The sequence below is a fragment of the Gasterosteus aculeatus genome, chromosome 4, assembly GCF_964276395.1.
Source record: "Gasterosteus aculeatus chromosome 4, fGasAcu3.hap1.1, whole genome shotgun sequence".
Classification (NCBI taxonomy): Eukaryota; Metazoa; Chordata; class Actinopteri; order Perciformes; family Gasterosteidae; genus Gasterosteus; species Gasterosteus aculeatus.
The window spans coordinates 2218046-2234384 of NC_135691.1; the positions used below are offsets into that span (position 1 = coordinate 2218046).

A 16339-nucleotide genomic window follows, 5' to 3' on the forward strand; every position below is an offset into this window, starting at 1 on the left:
ATAACATCTGCCGGCTGCAAATGCTCACGTTAGTTTCCCGGCATCTCCGGAGTGAACAAATTCCCCGGAGAGCGGTCGTCACGATCCCAAGCTGCCAACAGCACAGTCAGGTGGTTTCATGTGAGGCCCTTTGGTGTGAAAAGTGAACTCTGCCAGGTGGAAAAGTTCATGCGGCAGACCTGTAGGAATTATTGGATGTTAGTTCAATAAGGGGCTGCCCAGTGAACTAACTCAGTTCAGGTGCAATGCTCATTAAAATTCTTCACTGGACTCATTTCTCATTTGAAAATACAAACTCAACGGGGGGAAAGTGAACTTCTCAGTAATCTAACAGGAGAGAAAAAGCGAATGTCAGTCAAGTGAAGCAAAACTTACACTAATAAGGGTGAAGGTGATTTCAATTTACGTCAGCGTCTCCTTTCTGAACGCAGGTGTTTTAATATCATTACTTATTAAACAGGTGATATTCTTTCTGCTGGGACATGCCATAATGACTGTCGTTAAAATTTCAAGATGGGGGATGATAATGCAAACGTGACATTTAGCATGGTGGTGGACATGGGGCTGCCTTAATACCAGTGTTTGGAGAATAACGTCTGAACACCTTTTCTGTCTAATTGGCATGGGTGCCTGGGTTTTTTATTGCTTGACATCCAGCCAGACATATAACATTATTTCCCTCAGTTGTATTTATCAGACAGACATTTCTGCCTTATCCTTACCTCATTTTCTACTTTTTATTTTATGCACATTTATGTAAATATTGTATTCTTATTTTTATTTTAATTTTAAAATTGGTCGGCTTTCCGGAAAGGCAAGTAGAAGAATTTCAATACACAGGGTGTAAATGACAACCAGTGTTATTCAGAATGTTTGTTCCATTCTTCTTAAAAGTTCCACAAAGGCAAATACGCGTTGACGCGGTTTTATAAAGGAAAATATATAAACGATGATTGATGTATGTCCCTACCTGGTACTTTGGGGTTTTGTTATCAGAGATAATCAGTAGAATTCACCTTCTTCAAAGTATTTGTACTGCCCCTTTAAAAGAAGACCACGCCCACTGCGCATGTGACACAACAAGGAAGCAGAGACGGCGCCGGTGGAGGAAGTTTAAACGTTACGTTGTTACGTCGAACCGAAACAAATCCCACGTGACGCGGTTGGTTCGCCGGTGTGACAAAGACTCGCAGGTAACGCTTCCTGTGACGTCCACGCGGCGCCTCGTCGGGGCGACATGTTGCTTCCGCTCCTCATTGCGACTTTAACCGCCCTGCTTCCAGGCGGGCACGCGGCGCTGCCCCTCGTCATCAACACGTGGCCGTTCAAGAACGCGTCAGCCGCAGGTAAAGAAAAACAACCTGTCTCCGCCAGTTTCATTCCGTCAGTCTCATTGTTGAAAATAATTGACGCAAACGCGCAAGTTGTGTGAGGTGTGAGTATTTAAGGACGCTGATTGGATAGACTTTATGTCACACATTTGTTTAGTGCTTCTTAGACCCGCCCTCTGCTGGCGCCGCCCAATCACAATCACGAAGACAGCACTTGCCGGTAAAGCACATCTTTTGCGCAAATATAATGATTTACCAATTACTGGATAAATGTCATGCTTCAAAAACACATTTTTTATAATTGTCTCTTTTTGGGGGCTCCAGGAGGACCCCGTTGTCCTCTATTGGACAATTACAACAATATAATATACACACGATTATGATCCATCGATTATTCGGACTGTCGTAAAAGAAAAAACAAACATTTAAGATTACCTTGTGTTTTAGTCAATTGTGAAAAACATTTTTCATTTTCTGTCACCTTTATTGGCCCCGAAGACCGAGAGTGAGATATGCAATCATTGGAAGGCACCATAACCAATGTTTTTAGGATTCTCCCCTCAGACCATTAACTATTAAAAAGAGCTCAACCCTTGGATGTGCTACAGCATCACTTTGTGGACAGTTTTACAGGAAACGGGCAGAAGTCGGCTTCATAACTGCCGCTGCCAGGTCTGCTCTAACTATTTGATTTCCTACAGGATGATCCATTGGACATGTCCAAATTGAAAACTTGAAAATCGTGTGAGTTATCTGTCAAGTCCACCGGCTGCACAACCCAACGCGAAAAATAAATGATAGAAACGGTGCTCGAAAAAATCTCAAGACGGCGTCATCAATACCTGCAGGTGATTAAAGTTACCCCAAAAATCTCACCATTTGATAGATGGATAGCCTTTAATTCATCAGATGTGCATCGCCTGCTTTCCCCCCCCGAGGCAGGTATGAAAATTAAAAAATGCTATCTGTTCCGTGTGTAGATATTCAAAAGTGTATCTGTGAGCCCCCGTTGAGCCGCCAATGCAGATCCCTTTTCCTCAGGGGGCTTACGGAAGCAGCTGAGAACAGCAGGCTAATCTCCTCCTCCATTCTGCCTCGTGTAAAGGATTGTAATGCTGAGTTTAATATGCAAAAAAAAAAAGAATTAAATCCTGAGACAAGAGCACTTGCTAAAGATGGTAGACGGACAGAGTTTATGGATGGATGGATCGTAAATGAGAAGAGGATGAGTTGGCGGCGGCGGCGGCGTCCCGCTGAAACACGGTGTTGGTGGTCTGAGATTTCCGAGGCAAGCTGGTGACAGTTCTGCCAGTTGGTGTTTTGATCCCCGTGAGCCCTCAGGGGATCAGTGACCAAATGCTCGTCAGCTCCCATTCCTCTTATTAGGATTCCCACGTACTGGTCACCTCGCGCATCGTCTCGATATGCTTGTTAACGTTCAGCCTTTTTATTTGCAATAACAGTCCGGCACAAATTCCAATTCTCATATAGGTTTTGAGGTCCTTGAATACACATTTTACATGTTTAACATAATTTAAAATCATCACAATCTCCCAAGTAAGCGTGGCTATTGTTGTCATTTTTTAAAGGCTGATAAACCGTGACTTTACATACCTCAACACGCTCAAATGAATCAAAAATATCTGCTAAATGTGTTTTCTGGTATCAGATCGTTTGAAATTAGCTGTCAAAATTGCAGTAAACCAGATGTAGTTCACACGTCTCCGCTCAGGACTCAAGGGTTCCTTCTCCGCCTGCCTGCGTGGAACCGATCGTACCGGGCAGCCGGAGTTCGCCTCGCCGCCACGTGACCAGTGACCCTTCCTGTCCCCGGGGTGCGATGTCCGCCCCGTAGTCGGCGGCTGGCTCAATGTCTCACTGTGCTCTCGTGTGGCGCTGCAGCGTGGAGCGCCCTGCGGTCCGGCGGCTCGGCGCTGGACGCGGTGGAGGAGGGCTGCGCCCGCTGCCAGGCGGAGCAGTGCGATGGCACCGTGGGCTACGGCGGCAGCCCGGACGAGTCCGGGGAGACCACGCTGGACGCCATGATCATCGACGGGTAAAGCGTGCACTTAAAAATAGGAAATGAAGAAGCAGTCGATTTTAAGAGGAGAGTTGACAAATATGCACATGGCTGCTGGAACAGCTGTTTTTATCTAACAGCCATTTGTGACACTTGAAAGCAGCCGAGTGAAACCACACAAGCCCGGTTATTCCTGCAAAAGTCTCCTGCACTACAAAACTTTAAAAAAACAACAACACATGAGATGGATTAAACTTAAATGATTATATTGAGCTTGGTGCTATTTATCTATTTCTTATTTTACATTTAAAGCAGTTACTGTTTGGCCTTTCCAGCCGGCCTCTTTAATTCTGCCCTAAGTAAGATTATCATCATGATCTGAAAGCTTGCCAGGTATTAAATTCATAACTGCAAACGAGTACTCATTCAGAAGATGCCGCCGGAGGCTCGTTTTACTGTCAGCGTATGTGGAACGCTGCCGCTCACATTTGGCATAGTCATGAATACATTGCGGGAGGACGGTAGTCTGCTGCACACTATCAATAGAGCTGCATAAGAATCGCAGGCGGACACACGCGGAGCGGAGGAATCGAAACATCGGTCCAGTTAAATCGAATCCAATGGACCAGCGCTGCCCGTAATTATGAGCCCCGTAATAAATTCGAACTGTTATGTTCAATTTTTGATCTCGTGTCTGGGAGACATCTCCACCCAAAGGCAACATGGAGGCTTTGGTTTATTGTGGTGAATAAATATTCAAAACCCCTCCACGATGCAATTAATTTCATCAGCACAACACGTTGCAGCACCACAGGTTTAAGGGATAGTAGTCGTGTTTTCCACAAAGCATTTCTACATCCCGCTGTAAAGAGGGTTTCTATTCTTCTCTACAGTTATCCTAAATATAGTAATGTGATCTTATATGAATGCATTTATTTCAGCCGGTAAACCAGAAGCTCTCTCGCTCACCAGGGACACGATGCAGGCGGGCGCGGTCGGAGACCTGAGGAGAATCAAGGACGCCATCGGCGTCGCGAGAGCCGTGATGGAGCACACGGAGCACACGCTGCTGGTGGGCGAGTCGGGTACGTGACGATCGACATGCACAGTGGTGAAGAAACGCACGGAAACGCAACATGCCAAGCGACGTATTCAAACGTGTGTGACGTGAACTGACCAACAGAGTTTAAAGGAGGCTTTGATATTTGGATTTGCATACTTTTAAGAAGCAGTGGAGTAATCTTTGATCCGTGGATCCCGAACATCAGACGGCAGCGCTCGATGCGCGGCCTTCAGTTTTAATTCTTCAGGGGAGCAGTAAAATAATAATAACAGGGGAGCAACATTTCACTTCAGTGTAACAGATGACTTGTAAACCAAATAAAAGAACTCATAAATCCCACCCAGCCTCCCACTGCCTGAACCAGTTCATTAATTCACATATGCATCCTTATGGAAACAGAATGCTTACAGGAACGTCGAGGTCGCTGCCGCTGAGGGCAGCGGCCGTGCGCGACACGCCAAATCCTGAAATGAGATTAGGTGGCCTCCAGCCGCCGCCCTTTGTTTTCTTGTAAGCACAAGGTCAGTGTGGACCAGACTGTGTGACTTCACCTGAAAGTATCACTTCTCTCTTTATAGCCTCTGTGTTTGCTGAAAACATGGGCTTCATCGCAGAAGACCTGACCACCAACAGATCTGTGAATATTCTCTCCCAGTGGCTGAAGGGCAACTGCCAACCTAATTATAGAAAGGTGTGTGTGTGTGTGTGTGTGTGTCCGTGTAATAGTGTGTGTGTCTTTCTCGCTCGTATCGACGACCGGCGTGCTGCTTCTGAAAGATTGATAAGCAGAAGGAGTTCATAAAAAGGTCTGCTTTTGTGGTGGGGGGGGTGATGCCCTACAGCGCCGAGTGGTTTTCTATCCTTTAAAATAAACCTCCTCACCTCCTCAATAACGCCCCGAAAGCTCCACAATGTGATTCCTTTTAGTTCTTCTTCTTCGCTCGGGCCGTTATTGCTGCAGAAACCAAATCCATCGCCGCCTCCCCCTCACTTGGGGCGGCTCGGCCTGAGGACCCGAGGTGATTCACTGCTCCGCGTGGGAGGCCGGCGCTGCGTTGAAGGTCAATCCCCGATGGGGGGGGTGTGTGGAGGAGAAGCGCAGCACCTCTACCTCCCAGGGTTGGGCCGACTGTTCACACTCTATTTAGCGAGCGCGTTACGAGGTGTACAGAATGGGGGGGGGGGGGGTACCAGGTTCTGGTGTCCATACGTCGGATGCATTCAGTATTTTCACTTCTTGACTGTTGCTGAGGTCAAAAACTGCTCTTCTGTTCTTTGAAACTAAACTAAAGAGAAAGGTTTTTCCTGGTGGAATGTTGTAGACTTTTGCTCCATGAATTATGCACAGGCTTTTCCACGAAGCAGACTCGGTTTATTGAACGCCCTTCGTGTTTTCTCTCCCGTCAAAAAGAACGTGTTTCCAGATCCGTCCCGGTCCTGTGGACCCTACAAGCCCAGGGCGGCGGCGAGGCCGAGCGAGAGGGCGCGGCACGCCACCGCGCGCTCCCACGACACCATAGGTAGGTCTCACCCGACGGCGCCAAGCGAAGCCGGCTCTCCCCCCCCCCCCCCCCCCCCGAGCGTCTTCTACAATGTGCCAAAGGGAGGTCAGGCGGGCCGACTGAAGTACGGAAGCGGAGGTCAGCAGGGAGCAGCTCAGCTCCTGAGATCTTTGTTCCGGTCGAAACATTTTTAGAACTTTGTTTTATCTCCAGGTCCAGACTCGTGTTTCGCGGCTGCTGCTCTGCAGTGTTTTCATGCTTTGATTTTCTCGCGCGACCCGGGTTCACCCTCCTTTTCAAACGCTTCACTTTGGCGCCGGCGTCTTTAAGACCCCCCCCCCCCCGCCCCCTTCGGAGGAAAGTTCTGCCCGCTCTTGATGTGCTTGTGAACATGAGGTCCGTTGGCAAAGGGAGCACTCTAGCCGGGGGCGGCGTTCTAAAGAGCCTGCAGTGGGAGGGGGAGGAATCTAATCACGTCTTCTCGTCCAGTCGGCTCCTATTTTCAGTCTGTCGGTTCCAAAACGAACACAAGCCGTGAAAACCGCAATGAAAAACCTTTCATTATGAAGTCATGTGATCTGAGCTGTGATCAGGACACCCGGAGTCATTGGGAGTTTAATATTACGCTGTCAGAACGCTTCAGCAGAATGAGGGCGGCCTCAAATCTTCATTTTTGAAAAGTTTGAAATTAATATCAAAATATTTATGATTTAAATCACGATTGATAAGATACAAAACGCACATCTTTTTCTCAGTAAGTATTATTGGAACAATTCTAGCGGCGCATTAGTTATGTGAAACATTAAATGATGAAGCACAAACAATTTAAACGAACAGATTAATAAGACGATGAGGCTCCCGCTCGACGCGGCTGCTCTTGTCCGCCTGTCGTTATTCAACAAAAGGCGCCGCAAACGGGGCGCCCTCTTGTAGTATTAAAGTAAATGCACACGAGCTCCGGAGAGAAAATTAATCGGTTAAATTCTTAAGGTCATTTAATCATCCCTATTTTATGTTTTGATCAGAGTTGTGATTAAAGTTTCGGGGCCCCGCTGAGCTAAAGGATGAGACTTCTTTTCTGCTTCTTTGGCACCAGGAATGGTGGCTCTTGATCGAGACGGTCACGCGGCTGCCGCTACGTCGACCAATGGACTCGCTCACAAAGTTCCCGGGTATGTAGTTTCATATTCTATAAAGGATGTTACCTAAGCACACTTGATAGATCCTTCATGGAACGGCATCGCTCCTGTGTGTGTGTGTGTGTGTGTGTGTGCTTAAGATTCAGGGATCTATCCTCCGTGTTTGGAGGAACTGTTTAATAAAAGGTTTTTGTCTGCGTGTGCTTAAACCCTGTTGACGTTCCCGTAGTCGCGTCGGGGACTCCCCCATCGTCGGGGCGGGGGCCTACGCAGACAGCTCGGCTGGTGGCGCTGCTGCTACCGGAGACGGAGACATCATGATGCGCTTCCTGCCGAGGTATCCCGCCGTTTGGTTGGAAACGTACACACAGGGTACCTTCCCGTCGTCAATCTGAATTTATCTCGACGGACCAGGGGAGTCGACGGGGGCTATCAAAGGCTATTGGCAGCTGTTTCACAGGCAGCAGATTTCTGCAAAAAAGTGCACCAACACTCGTACGAACGGGTGGGGGGGTGACTGCATTGCCCCCAAACTGTCACGCGTACGTTGCGCAAAATCAGGGATATTTTTCTGGAGAGTTAAAGCTCTGAAAAGTTGCTGTTTATTGATCTGTGGTAGTTTGCTTTAAAGTTGCGCCGAGCTTTCACTCACACAGCAGCGCACCCGTTGCCTGTTTCGCTCACAGCTTTCCGATTCGCGTCCCGGAACGATTGGGGGGGGGGGGGTTACGTGTGAACTGAACTGTGCGTGTCATTCATTCTTCATGCCAAACACCGCTTTGGGAGGTCTGATGCAGCAGTAATGCGCCTGCACAGCAGGCCGTGTTAAAGTCTGATTTTACTCCTCCTGACACGCTGGATGTCTAGTGTGGGAATTAACACCAAAGATGTAGACGTCCTGGCTCAGGGACGAATACCGTTTAATACATTTTCCCTCTTTAAAACAAAGTTCATGACCCCCATATTGTCTCTGCAGAGAGACCATAATTAGGTTCGCAGTGACGCTCGACTTTCTACCTCTTGAGTAACTGAAAAAAGAAACTCATTTTCTTTATATTGATTTGTATCAGATTTATCCAACACCATAACTGCGAGTGCGTCACCATCATCATCATCATCCTGGTTGGTGGCCCTGACGGCTCTCGTTAGCTCGCCTCATGTGTACAGCGTGTAACTCTGCCAACAGTTTCTTGGCCGTGGAGCTGATGAGGGCCGGGGCAGATCCCTCTGCAGCCTGCGAGGCGGCCATTTCCAGGATCAGGAGGCATTACTCCGGCTTCTTTGGTGCCATCATCTGTGCGAACACGACGGGCCATTATGGTGAGTGTCGAGGTTCCCGAGACACGCGCGCATGGAATTCAAACCATTTACAAGAATCTCCGTTGTATAAAAGGATTAAACGTATATCGGGCTGCTGCTTTAAGTGGTCGTCTTGTATTATTTCTGAAACGCGCTGTAAGAATATCACCATCACGAGGCGTTAGAAATTGATTAAACTTTATTATATTTAGAAAGTAAAAGTGTCTTTCTTGTCTTTTTACTCCTAAAAGGTGCCGCCTGTAACAAAGTGCCCGGCTTCTCCCAGTTTCACTACATGGTGTCGGACTCAGAGTCCGGCTCACCTCTTCTAAAATCTGTGGACTGCATTTAAAAGCTCCTATCAGTGTGTGCATCTCTTTCGGGTTCTTAAAAGAATAAACTCTCACAATACTGTATTTTTGGACTTGTTTTATTGAAGAATATAAAGCAATTTAAAAGAAACGTCCCAGGGCATTTTAATTAGTTCGGCTTTTACTTTCTGCTACTGTTTTTATTCTATATTTATTCATCAGTCTCCTGAGACCTTTTTGAAAGACAAACACAATGGACCATTTTTTGTAACAAACAAGCAGTTGGGCACAAAGAGGTTTGATAGTTAACAGCCAGGGAGTGTTGAGACCCCCGGTCCATCCTCTGCCCACTGGAACAAGTCGCACTGTTTGCCCTTTACAAAGCTGCAAACGTAGAAGTTCCGCCCGTTGTTGGGTCCCAGTTTCAGAACCGTCCTCATTACGCAGCGTTTCCCGTGGCGACAGAGAGGGAAGTGCAGGTCCGCCCACTGCGACAGAGGAAAGAGCTTTGTTAGATTTCCCCGGCTACGTACCGGCGCAGAGAGGAGCTGCTCTCCATATTCACCTCGAAGAAGTTGCACTTGGTTTCTCTGGGAAGCGAGCAGGCGTAGAACTGGCGGCCCTTGTTGTCCCCGTCCTTGTGGACCACTCTGAGGGCGGCTGGACGGCGATGGGACGCACAACAAGGGGCGCTGGAAGACGCGGAGGGGGGCCGCCGGCTGGGGGCTTCCGCTTTGCTGACAGCAGAGAAGGAAAGTCTTATTATTGTGAGACGGAGAACACAACACGTCTCATTAGCGAGCAAGCCGGCGCCGCTCGCGCTGCGGCTGCTCCTCAATCTCCGCACTTTTTATTCACCAAATGTTGCATTACTATTCCACAGTGAGAGGCTTTTTTTTATCTCACTTATCTCCCTGAGGTTGCAAAAAAACTTCCTATTATAAACTTATTCATGAAAAACCAAGCGAGGAGGCTCACTCACCGTGCGTTGGGCGCCGCGTCTTGAGCATTGTTACCGGCAAAGGGGCTGTGATCAATTCTCATTTTCTTGGATGGGTGACTGTAGGAGGCCAGCGATTCCCCATCGGAGGGCTCGGCGCTTTGCCTCTGCCAGCCACCAGAGGCGTAATTGGGGCTCGCCGTCCCCCGGCGGATGCTGTATTTATATGAACCTCGCTCTGCCGCCAAGGAATTCAAAGGACTGCCGGCTGGGGACAGCGGGGAGTTTACGGGCTTCGGCTTCTTGCTCAAGTCGGAGAAAACCAGGGTGGAAGTCCCGAGCACGGACCTCCAGTTGACCTTGAGCTCCTCCTGTGGCTTCCTGAAGGCAGTGCAGGGGTGTTTAATCAAATCGGCGGTGAAGTGCGACGCCTCGGGGTTAATGTCATCTTTGTGGACTGCGGAGCCGGAGAGAGAGAGAGAGGGAAGCACATCGCATGTTCAGCCGCACATAAAACGCAGGTGCTCGTCTTGCTATAAAATGTACCATTAAGCGGCAGACGGCCGTGTCCTCAAATAAAACGTCTCGCTGAAGAGGCGCTCGTGCTAAATTGTGTTGATGTTTCCAGTAACGGGGAGCTACGACATCAGAATCATCAGTAGACTGTGGTTAAGGGTTACCCCTCGTCTCCCACGGCAACCACCGATGTGCCCCAGAGCAGGGCACTTACCTAACAGCTGTTCTAGTGAAGCATCTCAGTAATGATATAACATCTCATGTAACCACGGGAGAAAATCTAAACATTTGAGTCAACTTGGGGAAGGAAATGTGTAGTTGTGTCTGTCACATCCGCACATTTAAGTGTCAAACTCACATGGCCACAGGTGCAGTGACTGTACAAAAGGTACGAAAGATGTCAATATGCCAGGACAAAAAATGTCAGGGACAAAAAGCCGCCGTTGAAGAAAAGTGTGGTTTAAATCAAAAATGTGGCAGTGTGACCCCCCCCAGAAAAAAAAGTAAATCGTTCAGCTGTGCACCCGAGAGACAGCGGGGACATTTCCTTCACACACTGATTCCCTGCTGCCATCATCCCATCACAGTCAGAGAAAAGTGGCCACTGACACACACACACACACACACACACACACACACACACACACACACACACACACACACACACACACACACACACACACACAGCAAACAGCAAACAGCATCATTCATGGGTCACTCGGCTGAACAGAACAACCACAGCTACTACGGTTTGATTTCTTGCTAACAAGCGCCTTCTGCCCCCCCTCCACCCCCCCCTTTAAAGCCAGCGAGTGTACCGACGTGTCACTCACCCTCGGCCCTCGCAGTGAGGCAGGCGTCGCAGGCCCTCGCCGCCGGCTGGTTGATGAGCGTGCAGAGCTGACAGGCCCAGTCCTCCTCCCCCTCCTCCCCCCCCCGCGTGGCCGCGCTGTGATTGGCGGGCTCGCGGCCGGCCCAGCGGATCAGGCTGTTCCTGCCTGGGAGCTTGCTGGGGAAGAGAGAACGGTGTGAGATAACCCGCTGAAGCCCGGCGTCCTAACCGAGGCCAAATGGCGTCGCTGTGTCTCTGCATCGGGAAGACCGGGACACACACTCGTCCTCACTCGATGGGAGGAGACAAGAGGTTTGCGTGCGACGCAATTCTGTCAACGCTGCTTAATGTTCCACACATATCAGGAGACATCGAAGACCGTGTCATTGCATTACTTCCTAAATCATTTACAACGCGTGAATATGTAAACACAATCCCACAGGGATTATTATCATTAAGAGCAATTCAAATGTGTTCTATACACAATATTTGCCAATACAGGAAAAGAGAAGCGGTAACTTTAACTTTACAAACATTTCCAGAGGATGAAGATTTGCGACAAGCAAAAGGGCTTCACATAATTGCTCCGAGCTTAGACGTTGCCGCTCCGACATGAAGCTCCACCGTGTTTGACAAGAAGGCAAATCTTGGATGCCGACTGTCGGCGGGGAGGAAAACAGCGGCGGCTTTCAGGAAACTTTCCTCACAGATTGCTCCATCAGCTGTGTGATGCGATGTAAGGGCTTTAGGCTGCAACCCCTCGCAAAGCTTTGCTCAAATACGGCCCAGGAGGTGTTGAGCCTGCGCCCTGTCTGGCAAACACAGCCTTATATGCGCATTAATTCCCGCTTCCCCCGCCACACAACACCTCCCACTCCCTGCCAAGCCCATCTGCCTGCAAAGATGGCCCCGCTAAATTTGAGCGTAATATCTCAAAGGCTTTTAGAACTTTCTGCAAAGACCAGGTTTTTGAACAAGTGACACGCGCCGTTGCCTCTTGGTATCGGACCAAAAATCATCCAACCGTGTCTCGTTCACAGCAAAGTGAACCCACTAAATGTCGTGTAATTCTCTTTTTGTCTTGCTCACATCCTTGGCGTGAAATACCTCAGACCGAGCTCCAACGGCACAGCGGCTACCAGAATGCGAGACCACATCTTCTCAGGCCGAATGTCGGCGGCTTTGTACCTGACTTCGACCCCGCTGGGATCCCCCTTCTGACAGCTCCCGCAGAAGTAAGTCATCCTGCCGTTGTCTCCAAGGCGACAGACTGTGACGACGTGGGCGCACTGGCCGCACTGGGGACGCTTGTAGACTTTGTAATGTTTGTAGAGAGGGGAGCCAGATTTGCGACACTGATGAAGATGAAAGAGGCAAAAGAGAGCGAAGAGGAAAAAAAGATGAGGATAAAGAGCACCACAATAAAAGCATTCGCCTCCCCTCGGGTTATCGATTACGCATGGACAGCAATACGCTTTTTCGCTCTTCTCCAGGCACTGGGGTGTTGGCGTTGCCTCTCATCCTCTGCAACCAAAGGAGGTGTTGGCTGATGGGGTTAAGGGTTAAGGGTTACAGTGCAACTATACAGAGCGACCACCTGAACCTCGCTCTGCCACGGACGCAGGGACGTCTAACCTTGTAGAAGAGCAGAGTGAAATCCCGCGTCATCTTCACCAAGTGGTGCAGCTGCTCGTCCGTCAGCTGGTCAACCTGGAGCAGGCAGGAAAACGGGTCACGGGTGAAAAAGGTTGAGAAGGATATTACCCCTCTAGGGCAGGGGTTTTCAACTGGTTTTGTCCCAGCGATTTATTAGAGTCATTTGTGACGGGGGGGTTAGCAGTAGCGTTAGCTAATCATTTTCCCACCAGAGCTTTAGCTAGCTGGCCAACGCCGCGTTCTCTCCATTCATCAAGCTGTAGCTAACGTTAGCTAAGTCTATGTCAACCAAGCTCCTGGGTAACTTAACTTAGATGTACCAGAAAAGATTCAAACCATCACTCACCCTGTTTGCAATTCACTGAATATGAATACCCCCCCCCCAAAAAAAACCTCATCAAATCTACACGATTCACATAGGTCACCTATTTTGGTTTCAAAACGGCGAATTTCGCCGAAAGGTGAGGGATTTTCATGCCTGCTGGAGGAGCGCGCAGAGAGAGCAAAGCTCTTCATTTCAACACGGGGACGAAAGGCGCTTCGCAGTCAGCGAATCAATAAAACAAGCAGTTAAACGGCAAAAAACAAACCAGACATTGGAAATGATGCTGCAGAGAAACGCGACATACAACGTGTGAGTAGAGAAGGAAAATCAATAAAAAAGCACGCAAACATTCGCCACTTGAAGCTTTTCGGCGGCTCGATAAAACTCGCAGAGAAGAAGGAGCCAAAAGTCCTGGTTTAATGTTTTGGCCCAGAAGCCGACCCCCCGGTCATAGTGGTGTAATAGCACTATTCAGGCCTCAACGGGTCTCAACTGGGTCACAAAAGAGATTAAATCACTCTTTCACTGGGTTGCTGGTTGATGAAAGTACTTCCTGAGTGAATTGTGAAGCATCGTAAGTAAAAAATATTAATGTCACGTTTTTTGACGAGCCTGTAAGTTAAAAAAAAACAAAAAAAACAATTTGAATCTCGACAAACATTCATGAAAATAATATGAAAAATATCCCCATTTCAGAAGCGGCACAGGTTGTGATCTACAGTTTTACTCTTCTTTTGTTCCTCTGCCGACCACGATCCGCCGTGTCTCCCGTACCTTCACAGCTGGCTGGAGGCCCGAGTCGAACAGCGCCTCGTTTTTAATGATGTTGCCGACTCCCGGCATGACGGCCTGGTCGAGGAGGACGTCGCACAGCATCCTGCCGCCCCGCCTCCTCACCGCCGCCACCGAGCGCGAGAAGCTGAACTTGGGGGAGCACACGTCCAGACTCTCCAAGGCCCTCACCCGGTGCTCGCAGTCCTCCGTCGACCTGCGGACACGGACGTTTTTTTTTTCAAGCAGCGGTGGGCGCCGTCACTGTGGGACACGCCCACCGAATGAGACTCGGGCTCCACGCCGGTGTCCCCCCGTTACCTTATTTCCACCGTGCTGTCAAAGAAGCACACGGTGTCGTTAGTCAGGTGTATTTGCAGCACCGGCGTGCGGCCGGTCCTCTCCTTCCTCTCGGCGGGGTTTATGCGCATCGATCCATTCATCCCGAAATGGACCCTAAAGGAAAGAAAACGAAGGGAAGAAAAGGCAACTCAGCAGGTCTCATTTTGCACTGAGGACTAAACACAACGACACAAAGGAGGCCCGGCAGTCGGAGACAGAAACGACTCAGACTATACACACAATGGTTTTTGAGTCACTGGATTAACCAAAAACAGACGAGTCTCACTTCTCAACTGAGTAACCTTAGTCTGTGTTATTAGTCGGTGATATTCGGAGCCATTTGGCCCGATCACACGACCTCCCTTTCCTCCACACAGATGGATCGACCACGATGAACCGATTCCTCCGTCTAGTTCTGTCACCGCCTCCTGCTGCCGACTGATGACCACCTTCCACACAATCTAACTAGTATACCAACTAGTATACCGAGTAGTATACTAGTCCACCTTCCACACAATCTAACTAGTATACCAACTAGTATACTAGTCCTGATCCTCACCACCTTCCACACAATCTAACTAGTATACCAACTAGTATACTAGTCCACCTTCCACACAATCTAACTAGTATACAAACTAATATACCGAGTAGTAAACTAGTCCTGATCCTCACCACCTTCCACACAATCTGGTACACCACACAAACTAGTATACCAACTAGTCCACCTTCCACACAATCTAACTAGTATACCAACTAGTATACCGAGTAGTATACTAGTCCTGATCCTCACCACCTTCCACACAATCTAACTAGTATACCAACTAGTATACTAGTCCTGATCCTCACCACTTTCCACACAATCTAACTAGTATACCAACTAGTACACCGAGTAGTATACTAGTCCACCTTCCACACAATCTAACTAGTATACCAACTAGTATACCGAGTAGTATACTAGTCCTGATCCTCACCACCTTCCGCCTGGATCCTTTACTGACAATCTAACTGGTATCCTAACTAGTATACCGAGTAGTATCCTTTACTAAGAATCTAACTAGTATACTACCTACCTAACTAGCTAGCATATCAACTAGTCAGTGTACTGACTGGTCTAGTAACTAGGATGCTGGCTCGGGTGTTGGAAAGCGCACCAGGTGACAGGGGACGTGAATCCGTTACCTCAACGATCGGGGACCGAAGTGCATGAAGAGCTCCTTGCCCACCGTGTGCACACCGGTGTACGGACACCCGACGAAGCCGCGGAAGGCGTTGCCCGCCGGGTTGTTCGTCTGTGGGGAGAACGGGGAGGGTGAAGTGCTCGTCGGTAGAAGGGGAACACGAACCCGCGGGTGTGATGGTGTCGTCACGTTAACTCACGGTGGATGTGGTCAAACTGCCGCTGCTTTCCTTCCATTTCTGCCCCGTCTGGACTCTGGAGCGGATCTTCTCTCCGTTCAACGTGCAGCCCGGACCTTCAACCATCTTCCAGGTCAGACTTTGTATCTCATTACGCGGTAAAAAAAAAGAGAAAAGAAAACTGTCCCGGTCGGCTTGAAAAATGAAGGTTTGTTGTCGCTTCGATTCACCGCCAATTATTCAATTTCCGCGCATGCGCTGTGCGCTTTGTTTCCGGAAGTAACGTTAGGCGTCACGTGCATACGTCCTGACAAGTCCAGACGGAGACATTTCCATTATATTACAGCCCTGCGTAATTGGGAAGGATAAAGAAACTGGGGAGGAAATCAAAATAAATAGAGTCATAGTGAAAAAAGGAGGGAGAGAAGCATGAGAGATTCAGATGAAATAGAAGTTGGTGCCGTCAAATGACTTTCTGGCTGAATGTCAAGGACTGGGTTTTCCACAATCTGCTCCAACTAAATTCGGACAAAACTGGGATAATTCAGGGAGAAGAAAAGCTTGAATGACTTCAGTCTGTCCTTCTCTGTTTTTACCGCATGCAGCCCTCATCTCGTTGTCTCCCTCTCTTAATCTCCCTCTTCCTCTCTGTTCCTGCTCTCTACTCCCTCTTTTTTGTCTCTTCATTCCACAGACCAGGTGTTGGCTGATGTTTTGGGGAAGAGTTACCTTGAGTGACTTGCCTGTGTTCTTCTGGACTTCCGCGTAGGGAAGTAAAGTAGTTTGCAAGTAGGCAAGTAGCTTGGCTTGTACATCGTCATGATCACATAGATGATTAATGATGAATATCTCACTTTGTTCAACACATTTGTCACTTGGTCTGCCATAAAATGGGTTTCAGCAACACTATTTTAAAGTCAAATGTCATGTAATTCT

General features: G+C 48.6%; 2 protein-coding genes across 2 annotated transcripts; one reads left to right on the forward strand and one right to left on the reverse strand.

The window, feature by feature from the left end:
• Nucleotides 1-1045: 1045 nt before the first annotated feature.
• On the forward strand, nt 1046-8770 carry aga (aspartylglucosaminidase). Its single transcript, XM_040174627.2, has 9 exons — nt 1046-1346; nt 3234-3387; nt 4324-4436; nt 4993-5105; nt 5826-5934; nt 7013-7088; nt 7285-7392; nt 8242-8375; nt 8606-8770. Exons 1-9 carry the CDS (start codon nt 1238-1240, stop codon nt 8704-8706), a joined length of 1017 nt encoding a protein of 338 aa, XP_040030561.1. The 5' UTR covers nt 1046-1237; the 3' UTR covers nt 8707-8770.
• neil3 (nei-like DNA glycosylase 3) lies at nt 8771-16129 on the reverse strand. Its single transcript, XM_040174626.2, has 10 exons — nt 15425-16129; nt 15227-15336; nt 14027-14161; nt 13709-13922; nt 12589-12663; nt 12142-12308; nt 10955-11130; nt 9648-10062; nt 9231-9402; nt 8771-9153 (listed from the first exon to the last, which is right to left on the reverse strand). Exons 1-10 carry the CDS (start codon nt 15527-15529, stop codon nt 8971-8973), a joined length of 1752 nt encoding a protein of 583 aa, XP_040030560.2. The 5' UTR covers nt 15530-16129; the 3' UTR covers nt 8771-8970.
• Between the last annotated feature and the right edge of the window lie 210 nt (nt 16130-16339).